Source organism: Thermoascus crustaceus (assembly GCF_041956765.1).
Source record: "Thermoascus crustaceus strain CBS 181.67 unplaced genomic scaffold VTN00scaffold_2, whole genome shotgun sequence".
Classification (NCBI taxonomy): domain Eukaryota; kingdom Fungi; phylum Ascomycota; class Eurotiomycetes; order Eurotiales; family Thermoascaceae; genus Thermoascus; species Thermoascus crustaceus.
The window spans coordinates 3,416,607-3,442,009 of NW_027192528.1; the positions used below are offsets into that span (position 1 = coordinate 3,416,607).

Here is a 25,403-nt window from a genome sequence, read left to right on the forward strand (position 1 = left end):
GAGATAAGAATAACTACAGCAGGGAGAAATCATCAAATAAATTTTGAGCTATTGAAGCTACCGTGTCAGCAAGTGCAGCAGCGGTGGAGAGGACCAGCGAGATTATTGACTCAGCCTCTTGGTGACTTGCTAGCGACTGGGTACTCGGGTACCTGGATACGAAAAATAAGAACTTAGAACGGCGAAGTCCGCACAGTGCGAGTTCCTCTCTGGCATCGAGTGCGCAGGTTTCACCGAGTAGGCACGCTTGGGCTTCAACTCTGGCAACGTAGATAGGGCAGGCGCCGGCGGTGAGTGGCTCCGACGGGGCCGAGGTCCCGGAGCAAGCCACATCTGGTGGCTTCCCGAGTCTCTCTGCGCCAATCGGCAGCGGCGAGCGGGGCTGCAGCGCTCTGCAGCGCTAGCTTCCCCGCGGCCTCATCACGACAAGAAACCACAAGCTGTTGCCGTCTGAGGAAACAGGTGGTTGGGCTGGGCGGTCACCGTCGCTGTTGTCCCTGATGTCTGCCTTCTCTTTAAAGCGCCGTGGCGGCCTCCGGTCGCGACTGCTGCCATCGTGCACTAGGGCGTCCTGCTCTTCTTCTCTCCCTCTCGTCCATCTCTTCTTCTGTAATCATCATAACCATTCTCCCGGCTACTATCTGGCTATCGGCTTCTGCAGTTCTTAGACATTGTGTTATCTCGTTTGTTTCTTCGCGGCATTGATCCACTAGCTGCATCTCGTATCTGTTCAATTCAATTACCTGTCCTGCAGCTCAGGGCAACATGAAGCTCTCACCAGCCAGAGTGGCCGCGTTGCTGCTCTCATCTTCATCGCTAGTGGCGACACAGACGTTTACGGACTGCAACCCTCTCGATAGGAGTGAGTTCGGCCGCGTACATTTCTCTGGCACTGCATGCTGACGATCTTTTTTACAGCCTGTCCCCCGGACCCGGCGTTCGGCAGGTCTGCCACTTTTGACTTCACCAAGGGCTCATCTGGAGACTTCAAACCTATCGGGAGGCCGACGTATGACAGCAATGGCGCCGCATTCACCGTGGCCAAGCAGGGCGATTCTCCCCTGATCCAGTCCAATTGGTACATTATGTTTGGACGCGTCGACTTCCAGATCAAGGCGGCTCCCGGAAGGGGCATTGTCAGCAGCGCCGTCCTTCAGTCCGATGACCTGGACGAGATCGACTGGGAATGGCTGGGCGGAGACAACTCGCAGGTCCAGACCAACTACTTTGGCAAGGGAAATACCAAGAGCTTCAGTCGTGGAGCCTTCCACGCTAACTCCGGCAACCACGATGACTTCCATACCTACACGATCGACTGGACCAGCGAGCAGATTGTCTGGCAGATCGATGGCAAGACCGTCCGCGTAGTCACTCCTGAGACCGCAGAGCCCAACCAGTATCCCCAGTCGCCCATGATGATCAAGGTCGGAGTGTGGGCCGGCGGTGATCCTAACAACAACCCTGGCACTATCCGTGAGTAGCCCCATTTACAACTCCAGAGATTTTATCCGTACTTACTGTCTGTTAGAATGGTCTGGTGGTCCGACGGACTACAGCGCCGGTCCTTACACCATGTATATGAAGTCGCTCTCCGTGGTCGACTACTCAACCGGCTCTCAGTACGTGTACTCGGACCACTCGGGATCATGGCAGTCCATCAACGCGGTTGATGGTCAGGTCAACGGTAACATCGGTGCCGCTCCCAATGAGGCCTCGTCTGCGCCTCCGGTGACTGCGACTCCGTCCGACAGTGCTCCTATTCCCTGGAGTGGTACGCACCGGGAAACATCCAGTTTCGTGACTCCTAGCGAGTACCCCTGGATTCCCAAGGCTACTGATGGATCACAACCAACGACCTATCCAGGACTCCCCAGTGGCTGGACTGTGACCGGCGATGGGAGAGTTCAACCGCCGAGTGCGGCGTCTGTGAGTGAGCACACCCCAGGTTCGCGAAATACATTTCTAGACCTCCGACTGACCATGTGTCTACCGTCGCAGCAAACGTCCCCGGCTATTTCGTCTTCGTCTGCTTCCTTGTCGGCCTTGTCTTCCCCTTCTGGCCCCAATACTGAGTCAGCCAGCCTGACCAGCTCCACTGGTCCTTCTGAGTCGTCCGTCTCTACTAACAGTGCCGTCACAAGCAGTGGGACACTCGTTACTAAGACCACAGCTGCTGCTGCACAGTCTGGCACTTCCACCAGGTCCTCCCATGTAGCTCCTTCCACCGGCGGTGCCAATAGCAATCTCAGAGTTACGACTGCTCTTGGTTCTTTCTGCGCGTTTCTTGGAGGCGCCTTTGCTCTCTTCTGATAGTGAGTGAACATATCTTTCGCTGAATGGCATCTGAAAACCGGACTGACAACAACACAGATGGACCTTACCTGATGGGAGTAATTGGGAAATGGACGATGAGATATGGCACGACTGGCACGACTTATGTAATGGACATCGGTTTTTTTTAATGCTTTTCTTATTCTTTGTCTATGGATTCCCTCATCATACATCGCATGGATGGCGAACGTTTATGGACGCGAAAACAAACCTGAGATTACTGGGAGGTCGCAGGGCTGTTACGATTATCATTGGCGAAAAGGGCGGTTTTCTTGTTTTTCTGTATTTCTTAGTCCGAGGAGATGCTGTTTCGATAGGTTCGATATGCACAAAGTAATGATGTCCTTACGACAACTCGCATACACCTATGTTCCAGTCGACTTGTTCGAGTAGACACACGGTATCTATATCTGATCGAGAGCGCTGCCAGACCACTAGTTACTCTTTTTACAGATGTAGATGGCTTCGGAACAGGTTGTGGTCCGGATATAGTGCAGTTTCCTTATTTAGCAAGGATTCAGTCCACGGGTTGGTGGTTTCCCTGTTTGTGGGAATGTGTATAATGCCCCTCATTCGTCGTCCCTTGTATCCTTGGCTTGCCCTTTTCATATTTTCTACCATGTTCGAGTAAATCATCAGGTTGAAACGAATTCTCTTCTGAAGTTCTCATAAATTCCCAAGGTTGAAAGGTTGAATCGACTCGTTTGCAGACGAACCTTTTCACAACACCCAGGAACTTCCTGTTCAAACACCCGTCATGTCATCCTGGGCATCACAGGTTGCAGCCCTGATGCGCGACCAACACAGAAACAATGGTAAGCAGGACCAGAAATATTATGGGCCTCCATCATGAACATGGTCTTTTTGTCGTTAGATTATTTTTTCTAGTCACCTGGTTCTCATTACCCATATCCCAACCAGATGGAACAACATACGTCCACGCAACTGAACTTCCCAAACTCTGCGCTTTTTGATTCTAATACACCATGTCTAGGTAGGTAAAGGTTCGCATTTATCATCGAGAGTCCGCTTTTCTATGCCTCATCTTCTATTCTACCATTTACAGCGGCTCAGGCGGTCCGATCGGAATTGACGCCAGATAAACGTGATATCAATTCCGGTGAAGGAAGAATTGCTCTTTTCTTTCTGTATCCCGAGCTAATACCTTGTTTATCGGGCGAGTGGATAGGCTGTCCAGCACCAGAATGTGGCGCATACATCAGCACCATGTCATACCATCCCGAGGATCTGGTTAACCGACTCGGACAATGCGATCCGGGACGGCTTAACCGCCATATGCTGAAATGAAAGTTCAACTAGGTCAGTGACGTTCCAGTAAATCAGTATCTAGGTTTACATATATACGCGTGCTTCGAACATCCCACGCAGCGTCCCCCTGGCTTCTAAGGTAATCCGACTCGCAGCAGCAATTACTCAGTCCGACAGCGATAACGAGAGAAGACAATGACCTCGCGTATCTTCCTGGTCCGCCATGGTGAGACTGAGTGGTCTCACAGCGGCTTGCACACCAGCACCACCGACGTGCCGCTATCTCCGGAAGGCGAAAAGCAGGTTGAAAAGGCCCACGAGGCGTTTGTCGGGGAAGACAAACTGATCAACCCCTATGATATTTGTCGGATGTGCGTGTAAGCCCTTGAAACATCACAAGAGAGGGGCTCTTCCTGGCTTGAGCCATCCATCATAGCCCATAACATTGATAAATGATAATGACAGCTACTCCTCTCCCATGGGCCGTGCCAAACGAACAGTTGAACTCCTCCACTTGGGCATCCACGCCCACCACCACTTCAAGGACCGCATTAATGCGACCGAGGAGACCTCAAAAGCGCCCACCAGCACGAGCGAAACGACCGTGGAGGTCACTCCCTGGCTGAAGGAGTGGGATTACGGCGAGTACGAGGGTTTAACGATCGGCCAGGTACACAAGCTCCGTAAAGACCGGGGCTTGGATAAAGGGCGGAACTGGAATATTTGGCTTGACGGGTGTGAATCGGGAGAGTGAGTCTATAAATACCACCCTAGATATATCATGTCCCCATTCAGGATGTCTTCTATCGGACCAGTGCTAATATTGGGAGTAGGACTCCTCAACAAGTGTCCGACCGTCTGGACCACCTCATTGCAGAGATGAAGGTACAGATCGGGCGCATCTGTTCCGACACGACTGGCGGACAGAACGTCCCGCAGCCGCGCAACATCGTGTGCGTGGCACATGGGCACATCCTTGCGGCACTGGCGCTGCGGTGGGCGCAGCAACCATTGAAGAACGGGATGCGGATGCTCATGGAGACGGCGGGTGTGGCTGTTTTGGGGTGAGAAACTCCTTCTCCCCTGTTCTTCTTGATAATTCCCTTCTGGGAAAGGAAGCCTGCTGATCGCTATTGTTAAGATTCGAACATGACGATTTGAATGAACCGGCGATTATAATGGGAAGGAAGCCGGGTAAATAGATAAATAGCAACAAAGAGATAGATAGATAGACACATAGATAAACAGGGACAAGTATCCCTAACTACTTGATACGTCTATTCAGAGCACACACTGTTCAATGGGTTGAATCCAGTCAAGTTGCTCTTGGAGCATAAATCAAACGCACGAGCCCCGTCCCGGGATCTAGACATTTATTTTCACTAATATTGGCTTATTTTCGGTTGAAAGAAGGAGCAGTTTGATGACGTAATGGACACCGAGCTGGCCGGCTGACCACCCCAACAGCATTCAACCACCAATTTGACCCCTATATACCACAACAATGGCTGATGTCTCCAGGGAGGGACGCATTCAATTAGCTCTTCAAGCCTATAAGAGAGGCCAATTTTCATCAATTACAAGGCCAGCAAGTGCATCCGATGTGCCTCCATCCACCTTAAAAGACATGTGTCCAGATTCAATTACAAATTGCTGCAAGCTCACCAATACTGAAGAATCTATGCTTAAAGCATGGATTCTAGATCTTGATAAACGAGACCTTCCACCACATCTTGCAACTGTATGATATCTGGCTCAGTTGCTACTATCTGCACAATTAAAGCAGCCCAATGCTTCTATTGGTGAGAAGTGGGTAACTCACTTTGTTGGCCGTCATCAAGAACTACACTCTAAATACAACTGGAAGTATGATTATCAATGTGCTAGATGCAAAGATCCTGAGATGATCAAGAGCTGATTCCAACGTGTTCATTATGTCATAGAAAAGCATGGTATTTTTGAACAAGATATCTACAATGTTGATGAAACAGGCTTTCAAACGGGTGTAATATCCACAGCATGTAACGGCGGACCTAAGACTTCTTAGGCGGAGGCTCGTTTGGTTTATTTTGAGGACAGAAAGCAAGAGAAAGAGATGAATGAATAGGCCGTTACTAGCAATGTTACCTATCAGGATTGCTATTTGAGTTGACCACAGGGTCCTAATCCCCATAATTAAGGAGCGTCTTATATACATTCTGAGTTCTGCCCGGAAATACCTATCCGGTGGATCATGACTATAGATAGATCAAAGGATCCAGATGGATCATTTTGATCCATTGTCACATGATAGAATCCCCCCCTTGTCTGTCCTGCTCATGATCTCCAGGCTGTGCTGTAACACAGCAAAAGTCATCACTGGTGAAGAGACTAAGGACAGCCGTGCAAAGACTATACAACCTGACAACTATGAATGGGTAACAGCTATTGAAGCTGTCAATGCTACTAGCTGGGCCTTAGCACCTTATATTATCTTTGCTGGCAAGAAGCACCAATCTCTGTGGTATCAGATTATACCACACAATTGGAGCATTTGTATGAGCGAGAATGGCTGAACTAATGACCAGATAGGTCTTGAATGGCTTCAAGAGATGTTTCAAGTGCATACTGAATCTTGTACAGTTGGTTGATATTATCTTCTAATTCTTGATGGTCATAGCAGTCATGCCACTGCAGAATTTGATAGATTCTGTACCACAATTACATCATCCCTCTATATATGCCAGCGCATTTATCCCATCTTTGTCAACCACTTCATGTCTCCTGCTTCTCACCATTGAAGTACAGCTATGGTCTTATAGTACAGAAGAGGATAAAGAACCACGTCCATACTGTTGATAAAGAGGACTTTCTGAGGATATATCAAAAGGCCCATACAGAAGCTCTTTCAGCAGCCAATATTTGCAGTGGCTTTAGTGCTACTGGCTTATATCCACTTTAAACCAGAGAGAGTGCTCTCAAAACACCATATACAGCTCCATAGAACACCAACAGTGCAACACCACCATCCACATCCCAGAGAAATCAGTCTTTTGGGCCAGGGAAGACGCCAGCAGACATCCCTCAACTAGAGTAACAGAAGAAGTGGATCCAACAGCTACAGCAGCATTCAACAGTATCACCATCTACTCTTCATCAGGCTGTTAACAACGTGATCGAAAGTGCAGAGATTACTATGCAAAATGCAGTTCTTTTACAGCAAGAGATTGATGAGTTTTATACAGCCAATCAACGTTAAAAGAAGAGGAAGGAGACCTCACATTATTTAATAGCAACTGGCGGCAGCTTGACAGGGCTGAAGAGCAGCAGATTCAGCAATACCAGTCAAATACTAGGCCACGCAGGCCAATCAAGTGTAGTAGTTGTGGCCAAGAAGGTCATAATCGGCTTAAATGTCCTAGTAAATTAGATATTGGATGTATATAGCTTCATTTAATGCTGGCATTGGTGTTGAATCTATATCTGCAATTGGGGCCGGCCAGCTCGGTGTCCGATTACGTTGGAGGGATTTAATTCGCTAGCTACTTGATCCGTCAGAAGCAGAATATCCTCTTAAGAGATATTATTTCCGCTATCCATCTCTTTACATATGCATACAGAGAAACAGATATGTATCCTATATCAATTGTTTCATTACTACCATGCAACATATGACTTTCATATTTAATTTGAACACTTGATTAACTAGTTTTCACCTCCGCCTCGACGATCCCACATCGCCCCGCGGCCGCCGGCACCACGACCGAACTCGTCGGGAAGAAGTATGACTTGTCCATGGCCGCTTTGTTCGGGTGCGCGTGGACCTCGTCGTAGGGCGGTTGTGCCGATACGTGTGCGGAGATGGCGCTGTCTTCGATGCCGATGTCGGCTCTGTTTTCGTTTATTGGTTGGTCTTGGTTAGTGGATAGTTATTCTTATGGAGAGGAAAGGAAGAGATGTGGAGGTGCGTACAGCGCGGATTTATCCTTATGTTGTGTGCCTGGTTCCTTGAGTAGTGTCTGCCAGCTCTGGTGGCAGGATTCGATGAGGTCTTTTGCGAAACTGTATCATCATCAACAAACATCAGTTCAACCTCATCCGTCCAAAAAAAGTTCTACAAATCCAAAGGGGTACAGGATATAGTACAAATACAAATACAAACACATACAACCGATCCATAACCTCCGCCCCCATCGCGATCTCATTCTCCCCCTTCCCGTCGGGCACCTTGTACACCCGGAACCAATACTTCATGGTATCCAGGAACGTCGGCATATGCCTCTCCACGTCGGCGATGGTATCGATCTTCTCCGCCAGCGGGTCATTGACATCGATCACGATGATCTTCCAGTCCGTCTCCCCCTCGTCCAGGATGGCCAGGCAGCCGAGGAGCTTGACCTGTTTGATCTGGCCGGTCGTGGCGACGTCGGAGCCGAGTTCGCAGACATCGAGGGGGTCGTCGTCGCCCTTTTTGTTGGTGTGCGGGTCGATGAGGGTGGGGTCTTCCCATGTCTGTATAGGTATATATACCACAAATCAGTAAATGTATACGTTAGGTACGTACGTTGTATCGTTACGGGGGATAGGATAGGATAGGATAATGGCTTTCCTGCGGCAATGCCCCATAATTCCACGGATACCCTTTATGCGGGAAGATGTTGGGCACGTAGCGCGGCTGGCCCTTTTTCATGTCCTGCTTGATTGGGTTGAGGAATTCGTCTTTGGCGATCTATGTCCTATCCTTTAGCAAGATACCTCATGTTATGCATATCCATATCCATATATATACCTATGTGCCATTGCGAAGAGGGGGGAGGGGGGACTTTGTTACCTCCATCTTCGCATTACTCCACCGCGGTATCTCAACCACCATATTGAGTACCTGTTTCTCCGGGTCATTGTATAGGGGGACATCGTGCCACGCGGAGACGACATTCCCGTCCTTTTCGATGTAGACGCGGTAATCGAGACTGAAAGGTTGGCCGGTTTTTCGGGCTGTGTATGTTGACATGATTTATTTATCTGTTTGTTGGTCTGTTTGTTGCCTTGTAGGGCAATGTAGGTTGTGGTTGTGTCAGGGTACGTTATAGGCAGGTAATCATTATTACTAGTAGTATTGTTATTATCATTGCAAAAAGAAGTCGCTACTCGACTCTAGCTCTATACTTTTATGACGTTTTGTGTGTATACTCTACCTAAGTCCCGGGGGTTAGTGGTGGCTGGAGAGAGTGCTCAATATGACGTAGCTACGTTCTCCTTCTCAGAAATGAGAGTTTATTGGATGGTTTGTTTCAACCGTGTTTGTGTTGTCTAGTGGTATAGAATTTAGAGATAGAAGTATGTAATCTTTTCAATGATAGGTAATGCCTAAATAAAGATTGAGGTGGCCCTGATGCTATCCAGCTTATGTTCCTTGGCCTCCTGGATCTCTATGGATCATAGCCCTGTTTGGGGATGGAGTGATACTCGAGGTATCTCCAAAAGTTACGTCAAAAGTTAATGAAGAAGAGAACGGATGTAGATGATCGAAATTGATTTCAGAGTTGCATTGTCATCTATCTACTGGGATTGAACCGGTGCTTTGTTGCAGAATACGCGAGGGGAACTGGCCGAGGCTTCATCTCCAAACACTGGCACATCACTTCCCATGGCATTCAGTGGCATCTTGCATCGATGTCATCTGTCTGGTCCGTCATTCTCAAATCCCTGCACCGCGTAGGCCGTGGATATGTCAGACTAGAAAGGTGCCATGACACACTGATTAGTCCTTATTTTCCAACAGAATAATACAACGTCTACATCGTCCGCCGCCTGCGTGAAATACATCTAAAAGCTATAATATTATAATATGTAAATCAGGAAATATTATTATTATTTTTCTTTTAAAGAAAGAGAAATCCTGCTATATGTCGAAATCGTGCTGTTATACAGTATAAGAGTCATATAAGACACTAGTTCTACGCCCATATCGGCCCTCCATATCTATAATTTGCACCGGAAGCTTTGAGTTCGTCTTCGATATCCATCAACCGATTATATTTTGCAACTCTTTCCCCTCTGCACGGACTGCCAGACTTGAGATGTCCTGAGCACACTCCGACAGCAAGGTCCGCGATAAAGTCGTCCGTCGTCTCCCCGGACCTGTGAGACACGAAGACGCGCCACCCGTAACTGTACGCCGTCTGAGCCCTGCGACAGCGTCAGTCAGGAACCAAATGTGGAGATTTAAGAAGACTAGAAGGGAAAGAGAGTTGCATACGCAGCAATCGCCTGACTAATCGTCCCGATCTGATTGATCTTCAACAGCAACGAGTTACACGCCCCATGCTCCCTCGCCATACTCAACCGGTCGATATTCGTCGCGAGCAGATCATCACCCACCAGCTCGATCGAGCACGTCTTGTTGAAATCCCGCCACGAGTTCCAGTCATCCTGCGCGAAGGGGTCCTCGAGCAGCACGATGGGATAGTCGCGGAGGAGGTTGTTGTAGAGATCGCACAGCTCGTTCGTGGAGAGTTTCTGTTGCTGTTGACCTCCTTCGGCCTTGAAGCTGAGGTTGTAGCGGCCACATTCGAAGAACTCGGATGCTGCGGGGTCGATGCCGAATTTTACTTTGCCTTCGTGGCCGGCAGATTTGATGGCTTGTGTGAGGAGGTCGAGGGCCTCGGAGGGCTGGTATATCGGAGGGGCGAAGCCGCCTTCGTCGCCGATTCCGATTGCTGAGACCATCCCGATAGGTTAGTATAGTAATCACCGGAAAGATTAGGCGTGGAGTGTTCAATTGAGCTCACCTGATCCGCCAAATTTCTTCTTTATGATACTTCTCAGCTCCTGATACACTTCACTCCCGATCTGGATCGCATGAGCCATCGACTCCGCACCGACGGGGGCAATCATGAACTCTTGGAACGCCATCGAGTTGCCTGAATGCGCACCGCCATTGAGCACGTTGAAGAACGGGACGGGGAGGACGTATCCTTCAGGCGCGCGAGCCTCTTGTCTGAGGAATTCATATAACGGGACGCCCTGTTGACAACAGTCTAGTCAGCGCATACCACCTAATGGTTAGGACATCGACTCCTCCAAGGGTTGCAACGTAGGTATATAGGCCAACGGACTCTAGCAGCCGCCCCCGCCCTCGCACACGCGATGCTCACTCCCAGGATCGCATTGGCCCCCAAATTCCCCTTATCCTTGGTCCCGTCCAGCTTGATCATGAACTCGTCGATCTTGGCCAGGTCCTTGCCGACGTCGAAGCACTTGCTGACCAGCTCCGGCCCGATGACGTGCTGCGCGTGGTACACGGCTTTGCGGACACTGCTACCTTTGTACACGGCAGGGTCGCCGTCTCGGATCTCGTGGGCTTCGTAGGGGCCTGTGGAGGCGCCGGAGGGGACCATGGCATTGAATGTTCCTGGAGTGAAATAGACATGTCAGGATGAAGGTTTCCTGGACGGAAGAAGGGAGAAGGTAAGGATAATGAAAGAACATGTTCGATGAGTACCTTTGTTGGTAGTAACAGAAACCTGCACGGTTGGCTTGCCTCGCGAATCAAGGCGCTGAGCTGCCTGGACATTTGATATCGTGCTGGGGAAGGGAGTTCCGGACATGTTGTCGGTCGACCCTTTTCTACGTATTCAAGGCCAGTCTCTGGCTATGACAAGAACTATACTGTACATACAATATACCGCTAGGATATCAAAATCTGATAGACCCCATTCCGAAGCTTTGGTGTGGTATGTCAGAAAGGTAATTGAACCTATCGGATATTATTTGCTGTCTGTTTACCTCCCCGTGGCGGAGGATGGAATTACTACGTCACAGCTAACCCCTCCTTTCTCTGGATATCTTATCAGAGCCTGCGTCACTTGGAATGATTTTTTACATGTCTGTGGCAACGGACAAAGGTATTACAGCTGAGACGATTTGTCAAGTCGTAGGATTGTCTATATACTGAAGCAAAGTAAGATATTTTTTTTCTTTTCAACCTGTAACACTATTTTGTGCAAATATTTTATCCGTATATATATATACCATCGCTACGTGACCTCCCCAGGCCTGGGTAACGAAATCCGCTGCCCACTTCTCTGTGCCGTAGACACCACTGCTGAATGACTAAGACGCTGATGGAGCTTCCTCTTGCACCACGCCTTAAAGCAGTTGAAAGTGGTATTATGGGCTGATTGATTCTGCTCACCCGCTCTCCCAGATCTTGGCCGTCGGTTAGCTGCCCAAAGCGGAGGAGGGGGCGGGGGTGTTCGCGGGATACAGACGAGGCGCGGCCGCCTCAGATGGTAGAATGTTTGTCGGCAGAGTGGGCAGCTTGCATCGTGGCATCGTATCCAGTCATCGATACATGACAGATGGAAACAATGGTCACAGGGCAGTTGGCGATAGGTTGACTTCGCGCCTAGAGGCTCTAGGCAAAATACACAGCTGTCTGGGATGTGGCCTGGCAGGAATCAAATTAGCACTGTGAAAACTCTTATATTTGATACAGAAACAGAGACAGTTTAAGTAACTTGGCTAGATATATAAGGACATACCACGAGCCCATTCAGGACAGCCTGAGAAACATGGCATTCCCGCCAAGTCAATGTCATACTGACTCATTGCGCCCGGCTCGGTGCGAGAAGGGACGTATAGGTAGTAAGACATTTTTATGGACAGAGAAACTAAGGCATAGGATTTCGGATAGCAGGAAAGTTAAGAGAGTCAACATCAGATCATACGAGATTAATATCACAGCTACGTGCTGGATGACGTGGAAAAGGTTTTGACTCTGTCCGGACCGTCCCAGGATTCATATATGATCTGTTCAAAACCAAAAAAAAAGAAAAAAAGAGAGGAAAGGTACCTTTGACAAGTTAATTTTGAAAACACAAGTACCACATCTGCAGTTCATAGGAGTCGTAATATTGATATCCGCTTTGTGTCATAAGTGGTGAGCAGCCCTGGTCGGCCGGAAGTTAGGACATGATCATGTTACGGCTGTTGATACCATTGGCTAGGAACATTCCGATGACCAGCAAGTCGCTGCATCTCCAGCCAGTTGAATACAACATGTTCTCGGTAAGATACAAAGGAAGGTGTCCCGCCGTCAGGGTAGTAGTCGGCCAATCGCGAGCTCCTCTCCTCATTCCATCTCGGAACAACACGAGAACTACTCCTCGATTAGATTATTCGAGGTCATGAGTAACTGTTTCGGAATCTGATTTCTTAGTAGATCGCAGGCACATTAGAGATCGTATAGGCAGGGTTCTAGTTTCCGATGCATGTGACCCATTACTACCAGGATGACCCATCGTTCCCGTCGGTCCGGAAGATGGAATTGGTCCATTGAGCGCCTGGGGTACGCGGTCATTTTAAGCTCGTCTGGAATTCCTGGACGGGTAAACCGGAGCGCCGGAAAAGACGGTAAACACGGGTATGTACTCCCGTATGGAGTCGGCGCATGGCCCCTACTGCGCAGGACTCGTCAAAACACCAACACAGAAGCTCCAACACACCAAAATGTGGGGACAGATCATAAACTTCGATGATCTCTCTTGTAATAAACCGGAGTATTCCGTCACCGGGCGGATATGTCGCAGGCAAATATGTTCCGCTATCGTGTAAGGGTGTGGAGCGCATATCCTTGCGCGCGCTAGTAACGGGTTTATTCGAATTTGAGCAGTGCTGCATGTATATTTCACGTGTGGTGACTACCTAATTAGTCAAGAAATTAGTACAAAAGCAATGAACACAATGGGGGAATTGGTATCCAAAATCATTACACTGCTAAAGTCGACACTTGAAACCAAGAGTGAGATTCTGATTAGTATTAAACATAACCATGCTTAGTGTTGATCTAGTGGTGTATTGAAGCTTTCGACCAAAGCTAGTAGTGGTGCAAAGGCTTTTCATCCTCGCACACAGTATACGTGTCTGTATAATCAATGTATCGTGTTTCCAGGACTCCACTCTGGTTGAAGAGATGTAATGTCGCCTGAATCTACGGTTTGGCCGTCGTTAACGGTAGTTGATGCGCCATTGGCCGCAGCCAAACTATACGCGGGTTGAAGAAATTGGGCTGACCACTGCATGGTATTGGTCTCGCTGGGCCAGTGCCAGGAGCTTGGATCAGGAGCAGTCAAATTCGGGAACGAGTAGTGTAGAATTGAGGGTAGGGGTAGAAAAGGATAATGGAGAGTAACCGCCATTCTCTGCCCCAGAAATGGTGAGGTTCTTTTCACTCGGGGAAACTAGAAGCAGCTGTTAGTGAAGATCACAATCGGAAGATGATATACGTACACTGTGACGATGCTTTTAGTCTCGCAAGGCTTTTGAGCATGTCCATTGCTTTTCTGCCCACCGCGGAGTTGAGACTGAGTGCTTCGAAAACTTTGCAGCAGGTCTCAGCGTCCTCGTGTAATGGCTGTGGCGACGATTCAGAAAGTTCTGTATTGTTGTTCGAAAAGGCTTCTGTGACAAGCAGAATGGAGCTGGCACATGAGTCATGAAATCATCTGCCACCAGGGGAAGTCGTGGACAAGACTTCTTTCGTCTGAGACGTTGTGCAGTAAATGTGCGGTTTGCCGCGCCTCAAATATGCAAATTCTCTCTGCACGCTCTATTCGAGAGCTGCCTCGGTGTAGTAGGTCCATAAAAGATGTGTTGTTGCGTTGAAGCAAGGGAAGACACAGAAAGGGACGATGATCAGAGCTCGGAGATGATGAAACTTGACAGCAAGCATATTCCGCTGGACGCAATCAGCACTACACACCAGCTGAGCCTGGAACGAAGTGGCATACCTGACGTTTCAATGTAATGGAGTTCTCAAACGTATGCCCGAGATCAAACCGCAGATGCCGCGGCAATTCTGCCTTCCACTTTGATAGAGACGTGTCGAGTGAGGAGGCACTAAGCAACATCTTGTCCGGGGAGGAGTCTATTTGAGTCGGCTGATACAGTTCACCAATAACCAGCCCCACTATATGCGAGAATCAAATGATATGGCGAAAGTAGTCCATCAAGGAAACTTGCAAACTTTCGCTTCCCCCATCAGAAAGCTCTTGATCACAGTTACAATCGCTGCAAAAGGAAATCTTTTCAGATCGCGAAGGGAGCTGCACGTCGAAATCTGGTCCATGGATGGCGACTGGACGACCAAGCTGGGGCGCTAATAATCGATCCAAAACATCCATCGAATACCATACCCGTCGCCTTAGTTCACGTTCTACCCCGTTCTGGCGTGTAGCCTGCTGCAAGGTTGGCGGCGAATCGACATGGAGACCGATCCTTTGGCCCATCCGTATTGCAAATCCAAGCGTGTTCCAGCATCTTAACCTAAGATAAGTTTCAGATGTCATGAAAATGCGTGGAAACTTACTGATCCGTTTGACAGACAGCGAGAAGATAGAAACATTGGGTAAGAAGAAGCCAAACATTTGTGAGTGTGCAGCTGGCCATAAATTGATTAGAAAGATATAGTTCTTGCTCAAAGTAGCACGAATGCGAGCTGGCTCCCGTCTCATTGTGTGGGAAAGACATTTAGTATGAACCGATAGCGAATATGAAGTCTAAGTAGTTAGAATTTGGCAGACAACGAGATATGGGTTTTGCACTCAACAATGCAAGCCAAGGGCGATCAAATCGCTCGTTCAGTACACCATTCCATATTCGATGGAAGTGGCGCAGCACAGTCAACTTGCACAGGAATGGATAGGCAACGTGTATTGTGGAAAAGTAGATATCGAGGAACTGCCCACTTCTTCCCTCGATGGTAGCTGTAGCGGTTTTCCAAAAGCAGTGCGATTTTCAGAGACGTCATTTGTTCATAGGCCTGAGCGTCCTTGTCCTCGACCGCATGAAGTACTTCATGCTCACGCATAAAATTACGGACAGTGTTGAAGAAATGAATATCACTGGCTTTGCCGAAGTAAGTTGGGGAGTCATTGTCTCTTTTGTTCGTTTAATTTGCTGGACTGGAAGCACGATCCTGAGGGACTAATCCATCTGGCAGCTGCTGGTGGATACTCGCGAGAGTCATGCCGAAGGCAGCACGTTCAGCGCCATCCAATTTCGGTCTGATACTTTGTACTAGCGCTTTATACGATCAGGTGATATTTTGGAATATCAGGGGATCATCCGGCTTGGCAGATGGAGACTTGTGTTCTGGCAGGGGGTGCTGGAAATGGAATCCCCATCTCGTAACATTCTGCGACCATCTCGAGTCCCAGGTCTCCTTCTCTCAGACATACACACGTGAAACCATATCCTGCACAACGGTTGCATATGGGTTGCTGGTCATCACACTGCATGTAACAGTCAGCATTCTAGGCCAATGAGCACAAGAAAATACAAAAAAAACCTTGGCTTTGAGAACGAGGCATTTTTTGGCAGGCACGCTCAACTCGCTGACGCTTCACGTTGAGACATGTAAGCTACGTAATGTGTATATGAGAGTGAAGAAAGCTATAATAATAGGGCGGAGTGCCGGTTCGAAAAGCTGCCATGATGTTAGGAGAGAGATCTCAGTATCATCACATGACAGGTACTACTCATCTGGTCGACGTCAAGCCCCGGAATCTTTTTCATCATATATGCTATCTAACATAACATAGAATTATTCACCAGGTCGTGGTACCTACGCATTGCTAGCCAGAATGCGTCTGTATTTCTCTACCTCAAAGTGATTGCGTTACGACGGGCTAATATTCATTTCTTCCTGCGGGTTTAACGAAAACCATTAACGTTTACCTGCTTGATCCGATTCGACAAGTACCTACTTATACATTTCCTACTACTCTCACCATACACAACTACTTTTTAGAAATGTCCAATTCGTTGTATACTATCCCACCACTTCTGAGGCCTCCTAGGCCTTCCCAAGGACCATGTGTGCTCTCGCTAAAGTCCTCCGCTGACTGACCTCCGATCGTCTACAGCCAAGGCTCAAGGGCCTACAATAGGAACCATCCGTGAGGAATGCAAACTAAACAACGCACGGTTTTACCGAACTGCCATAATAGAGATGGTGCCTCAATTTTCCGATGTCGGTTTCGAGGGGAGGGGACCGTCTGGGCTGCGGAGGGAAACCAATGTTCCGATAAAATTGGATCAGACGGGCCGCCCAAACCGGTTGTGTCCTTTAGGCCACCTGGGTAGAGGAACTATGAACCTAGCCATATTGGCTAAATTAGTGGTCACCAACGACGGTGACAGCCATGTCAGATAAATGTCTTCCATGTTTCTCTCCCTGTCTGTGAATTAACAGTGTCGTTGGAATCTATTTCAAAGAGATCGGCAAAATCTAACGCCATCATGGGAATGATTCATCCGAATGATCATGATGAGCCCTACAAAGAACGACGAATACATCCTCCTGGAACGACGGCAAGAGATGTTTCGAAAAATTCACCTAGTCAGGAATACAACTTCGGTCGGGGTTTACCAGCCAGCTCTATAGCTGAACCACGCGATCAGCATGAATTCCCGGAGGCGGAAAAGAACCTGGACGAGGTGGCAGCACCGTCACCATCTTCGTCCATTCAGAGAAACGCGTTCGTGAGCATGGCTTTTTAGAGGATGTGAGCTCTCCGAGTCCGAAAGAAACAGGTCCATCCCAGTCGGGCTCATGGCAATCAAGCGGTGCGACCTCCTCTCCTCTGAGCCAATCAATCGACAGGCGAATGTCCGGTGGTATCAGGGAAGAAAGATCGGAAAAGCAAGTGGACACGTTCCCCGAATTTCTCACAAAGCTCTATACGGTTTCTCATCTTATATTTTTCTCTGTTGTCGGAACTTTGGCAAGACTTGCCATCGAAGCATTGACGTTCTATCCGGGCGCGCCAGTCACGACGAGCGTCTTGTGGGCCAATGTTTCTGGTAGCTTTATCATGGGGTTCCTCAGCGAGGACCGGGAATTGTTTCGAAGCGATGGAGGCCAAGTGGGCGACCCAGCCACGGAGACGGAACATGATATCCTATGGAAGGAGCATGAAAAAAGCCCATAAAAAGACAGTGCCTCTCTATATTGGTGTGTCGACTGCATTTTGTGGATGCCTGACTTCTTTCTCAACTTTCATGCGCGATGCCTTTTTCGCAATCTCGATTGACGTGCCGTCACCGGTTAGTTCAATTTCAGATGTTTCCCTGTTCCGAACAGTGTCGCAGGAGGGCACAAAGGCTCCTAATGGTGGCTACAGCTTCATGGCTGTAGCTGCGGTGTTGATTACCGAAATAGGCCTTTTTCTGGCAGCATTGTTTATGGGAGCACACGTCGCCCTGCTCCTTGCTCCGTGGATGCCAACCATTCTTCAAAAGTTCCTGGATCCACTGGTGGTTATACTCGCTTCCCTATCCTGGGTTGCGACAATCTGCCTTGTTGCACGTCTACCACACTATGAGGCGCAGAGCACACTGTGGAGTGCAAAGATATGGCGTGGACCTTGGCTTTTTGCTCTTGTCTTTGCTGCCGTGGGTTGTCTCATGAGATTTTTTAATATCTTTCAAAACTTAACGGAAGGGTTTCCTCATTCCCATTGGGAACGTTCGTTGCCAATGTTGGAGGAACTATGATCCTGGGCATGGTATTTTCTCTGCAGCATGCGCCGATCAACTCACCTCTTGGTGGAGGACAATATATCGCGTGTCAGGTCCTGCAAGGAATCATGGACGGATTCTGCGGCTGTGTGACAACAGTCAGCACGTGGATTCTCGAGTTATCAGAATTGAGAAGATTGCATGCCTATACATACGGGACTTTCAGCATTTCGATTACATTGGCGATGTTGGTTGTCGAAATTGGGAGTCTTAGATGGACTAGAGGTTTCGCCACACCCGCTTGCTTTACATAAAGACTATCAGTTTCCATGTTGGACTGCCGGATAAATGTCAAAAGACTCACACTTCTGGAGAATGCTACAAAAATGGTCTGGTTTTTCAGTAGCATTGATAATCACTGCACTGCTGCAACCATTATTACCAGAAGGTGAAAAGGTTTTGCACTTGCACATAGAGAAAGATTTGATTATCATAGTTTTGTCTTATTTTTGATGCTCAGCCATAGAACTTGCGAAAAAATGATGGTTTACTTTTCAGTTTTTCTCCATCTTCCAGAGCTATACAGGTTTACAGTAAAATCCAAGAATATTACAACTTTACCCATTAGAATATGAAAGACCAGATTCGGGGTCCTTGCAAAGATTAGATACATATTCCCACTGATTTTTTTGACCTTGAGACATTGTTTGTGGATATTTATTAGCCTATTATTGGTAAGAGGGAGAGAATGTAGACGCGATTTATATAGTGAAATTTGTCACAATGAAAGGACTATTTTTTGAGATATACTGGACAGCATATCTGGCATGGCTGATTATTAAATGCTGGACAATTCAGCTGCAGGACATGAAAATAGAACGTTCCTTTTTTTGGGATTTGATGCTTTGAATAGAGAGCATTTAGGGTATACGTTTTATTTAAGCTGCCCGCAACATGATGTTCTCCGTGAGGTTGTATGGATTCTGTGAAAGTGATCTCTAATCAGACCAACAGTTTTCCAAATATGTCACAAACGGAACTGACTTTGCTGGCTCCATGAGGTTTGCATGAAGACATAAAACTCGAGAGGGTATGCTCTTCCTGCCTTATTGACATGGACGTTTGAAACCGGATGCCCCATCGACATGAAATTCGCTATGGACAGAAACAAGAACGCTGGAACAAGAAGAACACGGCAATGATCGTGGAATTCGTCCTCAACGCCGCGACGAGGAATATAAACGACAGGAAACACCATGTGATCAGAGGTAAATGCAGATAGCGAAAGAGACATGATTAAGGTGCGTTGGTTCGAGAAGGGAGAACGTCTTAGATGGTTCCAATATAGTAAACAGGAACTGAAACTAGGCACTGGGTACATAATACCCCCTAGACAATTTTAAGTCTCGGTCACAACCGGCTAAACGATTAGGTACGGGTAAATAAGGTCCTTAATGTTAGTGAATGTGCTTTACCCCGCAAAAGATAAGTCGAAATATTATTCAGTTCTGGATGGATCTTCAAATCATAACCCTCGCTCAACCGATGAGATGTAGCCAACCGCGTTTTCCGTGAGAGCCGGTTTTCCCTATTTAACCAATCCTCCACCACTCAATCAATTCCAAACCTGTCATAACCACGCAACTAATTTGATGGATTCTACGAATCATTATCGTCCTTGCAGATCTGGGGTGGGAGCGTAAGGGAGGTGGATGTGGGGGTAGAACGGAGAAGAGCAACGTTTAACTTTGCGAGGTAACTTCTCCTTGAGGAAGACGGATAACACGGTCAAATAATAGACTGGGCAAAGTATGTAAATATAAGTTGTATCTTGTTGGATACAATGTAAGGTATCAGAGGAAACGTGCAGTGGCCACATGGTTTTCGAATAATTGAGGTGAGAATATCCAACATAAAGCCTTTAGATTGAATTTCCAACTGAATAATGCTAATAATGCTTGAGGAACTTCAATAATGAAAATCCGCTCCCGATCTATTTTCACTCCTTCGCGGCGACCTTCTTCCTTTCGCTCTACTCTGCAGACGCCACCACCGGGCCCGCTCCTTTAGTCGTCTACTTGGACTTCAAACCGTTGCACGCGCCGAAAGACTGCGGGTACTGAAAATAATCAAATTTTCTCGTTCTGCATTGGGGGTATCATCGCCGGTGGAAGTGTTAATCTTTATTTGTTTCGGTGTCTACATCTGTGTCACTCTTCTCCAGACTCTAGTCGATATGATTCTTGACTTCCACGATATCATTTTTCGCCAGCAGAGCAAAACAACGGTCTCCACGGTCTTAATCAATTAATCCTAATTACCCACACGCCGCTTCGTCTTTCTCCTGCCGAAACCGTTATGTCTGGATTTTATGGACGACCATAATAATTAAAACCAATCTGGATATCATTCGGCTTGAAGTGATCAGGGCGTTGGAGTCATAGGCGGTCATCTTAATTTGTATGTGAAAAAACAAGTCACCGCCTCTCTTTTAATTTTACCCAAGCCAATGATCAGATCTCCTCTGCAGGCTCATACGAAATCCGTCTAAGTTTCCACAAAAAGAAAACGCTCGAAACCGTGAGCGAAATTAAACGAGTCCATTTCTGAATCCTATCTTAAGCACGCATTGGAAAGTACTATATATAGTGAAGATTATATATACAATGCTTATGCTATCAAGATCTATGATACACAGCAGTACCAAGTAGGTCACACATATTGCACGTGTCCCACACTCATGACGCATTGCATCTCCATGGATTGAGGATTACCCTCGAAGCCGAGATCCGGTATTTTAGGTTAAAATCTCCGAAATCCTTTCATCTGGTTTATATCATGTACTACGTATAACCCAGATACAGTGTCTCACAGCAGAAGGCATTAGAGGGGGCAAGGGTGTTGTTATAGCGCAAATTTGCCAGCCTCAATTTATTTGGTGGATTGTAGAAGATTTGCCAAGAGGTCGTGAGGTTTACATCACAAGTCATAAAGATAGGGTTATTATTATTCATTTGAGGAACTCCAAGTTCGTTCGTTCACTTTCCTTTTCAGCTGTTGGTCGAGTTCGTATGTACTACAGTACTAACTAATATTCCAAGCCCTGTGCCCAGCCAGATGCTGTGTTGTATGTATGCCATCACAAGCGAGATATATAATTACTTAGGGCATTCAGACGTTACATATTAAGCATCTTAATGAAGTATTATGCACAACCTGCTAAGGTATAATATACGGCGGAGGACTTCAGCCCTTCCTTCGCTTCCTGACATGTGACCAACAACCCACGCCTGATCCCGCGTTTGCAAGCACATGAGTCCGAGTCCACGATCCTACCCTGAGGCTAAGGTGACATTCATATCCAACAGGGGTTGTGGTCCCGATGAGCCTACTGGGAAAAGGTTGAGAAACAAAAGTGGCCCCAATCCATCGACTTAGAGGGAGTCAGGGTCAGAGCTACTGGAGTTGGAGGACTGTTGCGGGTTTAATATAGCGCTACGTTATAATTTTTAGGTAGGTACGCTGCGTTAGGTGCGGGGTATAACATTAAGTGGTATCCCCGATACAGTAAAATAAATAAATACCTGTCCAGAGGTTTGAGGAGAAAAAAAAAGGTTCTTAATAACTCGTTTTTATTATTGGCAATGCGCTTGCATAGCCATCCATCTAACAGGTACTGACCTAACCTAACCATCCATTCTAATGGGTTGATGCACGGATGAACACCTAGTGTACTTCTAGATATAACATATAAACGACTAGGTCTGGGGGCAATCCCATAGATTAGGTAGACGAAGATGACCTCGGGTGGAAACACCGTGCCCCGCTCTTTTAAGGTTAAGCCCGGCCGCTCAGATCGCTCGTCTCTCCTTTAGGGTTTCTGTTTTCTCAAGGAAAGTAAGTATCGTTGTAGTGGGACGGGACGGGACGGCATAGCGTAAGCCTTCCGAGTCACTAGGACCATGGCCAGTATCTGCCAAAGTGCAGTACAGTACCTGCTACGCTACTGTACCGAGCTAGAAGATCTGCTTAGAATGCATATGTTGCTGGCATAGGTTATTACAATGATATTTCTAGAATATCTAGGCCCTACTGTGGCATTGCTGGAAATATGAGAGCTTGATCCGATGTATCGGATTGTAGATAGCTGATCAATGGATTCAATCGTAGCATTGTGTACATAATTATATACTTGTGAACGTCAGAGCAGACAACATCGAATTCACAGGAAACTAAAAAACCAAGGCTAAAACTAAGGCAGTATGCCTCCAAACACCATTTTTCTTTTCATATTTACATGACAGGACGTATATTTTTACACGTGACTGTGGTTTTCTGCCGTAGTTATCGACAGGAAAGGCCGGAATAGTCGCTTGAGCCCTATCCAGGGCGTGTTGACCGGACTATCGTCACCAGTGTAAAGAAACATGTCGTATAGCCAACCCCCAAAAGTACATCCGAAGAACGGGGCCACCATAGGGACCTGTACCAATATGTTAGATAAATCCGCCTGTATCAAGGGGAGGGTAAACTGGCGTACCCAGAAGTAATAGTTGCCAGCTGCCCAGACCTCGTGTCCGTACCCAAGGAAGTACGACATCAACCGCGGTCCAAAATCTCGAGCCAAGTTTATAGCGTAGCCAGTTTCCCAACCGAAGCATGCCCCGATGCCAAATATCACGAAAAACAGAGCCAACGGGGCGAATGGTCCTGCAGCGAGATTGCTTTCATCCTTGAGTGCGAATATCATAAACATCAGAATTGAACTGGCGACGAACTCAGAGAAAAACTGCCCGGTCTTGGTCATGAACTCAGCTGGATATGTGCAGAAAATACCGGCCGTTGCATTCTTCGAGTAGCCAGGAACTGTGCGGATGTTGGGCCCCCCTTCGAATGCATCAATTGCCGACTTGTAGTTCCCGTACACGATGGCAGAGCCGCACATGGCTCCCAAGACTTGTGCGATCATATAAATCGGAAATTTGCGCCAGGGGAATTTGCGAAAAACACAGTTGGCGAACGTTACAGCCGGGTTGATGTGAGCTCCAGACATGCCGCTGGCGTAGACGCCCAGCATAACTCCGAGACTGATCATCTATCCATTAGATCTATCCCTTCTGATGCAAGGGCGAAGACTCACCCCCAGCCCCAAGAAATCGACTGATAATCCCCCTTTGTGCCACCGCTAAGAGTCACTTGCGCAACGACGCCGTCACCAAAGAGGATGAGAATCATGGTGCCAAAGAATTCAGAGAATGCCTCCCTGCAGTAGTGTCTTATCCTGCTCCAGAGCAACTGTCTCTGCTTTTCCTTAGTATCCTCTGGTTGAAATCCAGAATTCCCCCTCGACGCTTCATTCTTAATTTCTGCACGTAAGCTGATATATTCGTTATCCAGACCGTTCACCATTTCTATGTCTTCCTTGGTTGCTGACATTATTGATTAGTAGTGGACGTTAATTAGTACGTTAGACGTTCATTCAGTTTAATATTTCTTAGAGTTGAGTATTCAAAGAAAAAGGCAACATTTTCCCGCCGCGGACAAAAATAGTGAAATATGGCATCGGCAAAGACCGAAACGGACGGTGTCACCTCCATAAGAGCGATATTTGTTCCCCTCATAGAAATCAGCAGCTGATGAGCCGCTCTGAGTTTCAAGGGTATAAGCGGTCAGAACTATAGACATCTTGGCCGGACACATGCTCTTGCAGACTAAAGGAAAGGCATCCAATGGAAAAGAGGGGTGAAAGGCTCAGACTCAGGAAATCCAATCTGCTTGGGGAAGATCATTTGACCGCTTATCAAGCAGCCACGCCTTCGAATCCGGGCAGACCCTGTCGCTCACAGGAGATGCATGAACCAAGCTTATAGGAGAAATTCGGCCTCTAATAGATGGTGGCATTGCCAATCGGCCAGCAGAAGGATTTCCGCTTGGTAGCATGTGGCGATTGCACATACTGGCTGACGATGTGGTCAGCCTGTCCTGCCATTAGTGTCATGTTGGATACCTATCCAATTCAGCTGGTCTGAAGATTGAAGGACTTGGAGGGTATGTGGTTTGTGATCCCTGATGTCTTTATGGCTGCGCACATGGCGATAGTATGATCAGCAGCAAAATGGCCTGATTCAGGATATGGAGACTGGCCAATCAAAGGTGGACAAGAAGGGGGAAAAAAGTGCATTTTCAGAGTGGTTTTCAAGAGATCCTCTTGCCTGGCTGGTTTCCGCCCTGGTGCCCTAGACTTCCAGGCGCTGGCGTCAGCAGGTTCTCTCGGTGGTACAACTGCTGTCAGTTTTATTTCGAGTATCTTTTCCCCGGATGTTCCACAGGGTCTGGATCTGACCATTCATTAGTCGTCCCACAGTTCGCAGCATTGGGACTGCCGATCAGTAGTCTGTTCAGTGGAGAAAGCTGTCACAGGTCGATCGTCTTCTAGTCTGGATTCCCTCGCCGCTGGCTGAACCGGGGCATCCATGAGGCCCAATGGCAGCGACGCAGGCCCGACAGGTCATGCGGCTTGCAGGAGGACATGGGAGACGGAGATGCAGAGAGCCCGGGAGGGGATGTTGTCGCAATGCGTTGTTTTCCGCGTGGTGAAAGGCGGGGGAGGAGATCTGACTAAGACGAGGTCGGAGCGCCTCAGGCCGAGGAATAACGATTGGTGGCTTGGCGGCCTCGATGCTATCAAACCGACGCGCCAGCTCTCCCTCACAACCCCGAGACGAGAACCCCATGGCACCATCCCCAGGCGTTCTCTCTCCCTCTGGCCAAGCATCTTCTAGCCCAGATGCGTGGATGAGATCAGCATGGAGGCCACCTCCATCCATGCATAACGGATCTCGTTCGACGCAGTCAGGTTCTTATGCATCAGTGGCATCAATTCTTCAAGATCCCCTCAGGGGCGTCCCTGCGGGTCCACCAACAATCCCGAGCTGACAATGCAAGCGATAGTGGTCCAGCAGGGGCGTCTCGGCAGTCTCGTCCCTATCTCGTTTTGTCTTTCTGCAGGCCGCACTGGACGCCCTCGTGGCCCATGGGATGTCAAGCTCCGGACGGGTGCAACCCCAGCCTTGACCCCGCAGATCAAATCCCAACACGGATAACAGTGGCGCGGAGATGGCGAGATGAGGCGGGAGGCTCTGCTGTTTAAGATGCAGTCTCCTGCGTTTGATACTTCGCTTCTCCTTCTGACAGGCAGTGCTTTCAACTACCGTCAAGTCTGCTTGTACGCCAAACCAGAAGATTCCTGACGCCAGTAGGAGCTCACGGACGTCCTCTAGCTTCACAGTTTTAGCAAC

General features: G+C 48.0%; 7 protein-coding genes across 7 annotated transcripts; 3 read left to right on the top strand and 4 right to left on the bottom strand.

Annotated features, from left to right (window-relative positions):
- Nucleotides 1-515: 515 nt before the first annotated feature.
- On the bottom strand, nt 516-719 carry VTN00DRAFT_4750 (uncharacterized protein; the record flags this gene model as incomplete). The annotated part of the gene is made up of 1 exon (XM_069431207.1): nt 516-719. The coding sequence occupies one exon, from the start codon at nt 717-719 to the stop codon at nt 516-518; it is 204 nt and encodes a 67-aa protein (XP_069290265.1).
- Nucleotides 720-765: 46 nt separating this feature from the next.
- On the top strand, nt 766-2,310 carry VTN00DRAFT_4751 (uncharacterized protein; the record flags this gene model as incomplete). Its single annotated transcript, XM_069431208.1, has 3 exons — nt 766-862; nt 919-1,473; nt 1,529-2,310. The coding sequence occupies 3 exons, from the start codon at nt 766-768 to the stop codon at nt 2,308-2,310; spliced, it is 1,434 nt and encodes a 477-aa protein (XP_069290266.1).
- A 1,485-nt stretch (nt 2,311-3,795) lies between these two features.
- Nucleotides 3,796-4,668, top strand: VTN00DRAFT_4752 (uncharacterized protein; the record flags this gene model as incomplete). The annotated part of the gene is made up of 3 exons (XM_069431209.1): nt 3,796-3,971; nt 4,066-4,350; nt 4,434-4,668. The coding sequence occupies 3 exons, from the start codon at nt 3,796-3,798 to the stop codon at nt 4,666-4,668; spliced, it is 696 nt and encodes a 231-aa protein (XP_069290267.1).
- A 2,612-nt stretch (nt 4,669-7,280) lies between these two features.
- Nucleotides 7,281-11,189, bottom strand: VTN00DRAFT_4753 (uncharacterized protein; the record flags this gene model as incomplete). Its single annotated transcript, XM_069431210.1, has 10 exons — nt 7,281-7,470; nt 7,552-7,641; nt 7,748-8,091; nt 8,201-8,308; nt 8,411-8,574; nt 9,647-9,768; nt 9,839-10,298; nt 10,371-10,605; nt 10,698-10,993; nt 11,084-11,189. The coding sequence occupies 10 exons, from the start codon at nt 11,187-11,189 to the stop codon at nt 7,281-7,283; spliced, it is 2,115 nt and encodes a 704-aa protein (XP_069290268.1).
- A 3,002-nt stretch (nt 11,190-14,191) lies between these two features.
- Nucleotides 14,192-14,492, bottom strand: VTN00DRAFT_4754 (uncharacterized protein; the record flags this gene model as incomplete). Its single annotated transcript, XM_069431211.1, has 2 exons — nt 14,192-14,320; nt 14,373-14,492. The coding sequence occupies 2 exons, from the start codon at nt 14,490-14,492 to the stop codon at nt 14,192-14,194; spliced, it is 249 nt and encodes an 82-aa protein (XP_069290269.1).
- A 2,760-nt stretch (nt 14,493-17,252) lies between these two features.
- VTN00DRAFT_4755 (uncharacterized protein) lies at nt 17,253-17,576 on the top strand (the record flags this gene model as incomplete). Its single annotated transcript, XM_069431212.1, has 1 exon — nt 17,253-17,576. One exon carries the CDS (start codon nt 17,253-17,255, stop codon nt 17,574-17,576), a length of 324 nt encoding a protein of 107 aa, XP_069290270.1.
- A 4,844-nt stretch (nt 17,577-22,420) lies between these two features.
- Nucleotides 22,421-24,932, bottom strand: VTN00DRAFT_4756 (uncharacterized protein; the record flags this gene model as incomplete). The annotated part of the gene is made up of 4 exons (XM_069431213.1): nt 22,421-22,588; nt 22,646-23,192; nt 23,246-23,534; nt 24,524-24,932. The coding sequence occupies 4 exons, from the start codon at nt 24,930-24,932 to the stop codon at nt 22,421-22,423; spliced, it is 1,413 nt and encodes a 470-aa protein (XP_069290271.1).
- Between the last annotated feature and the right edge of the window lie 471 nt (nt 24,933-25,403).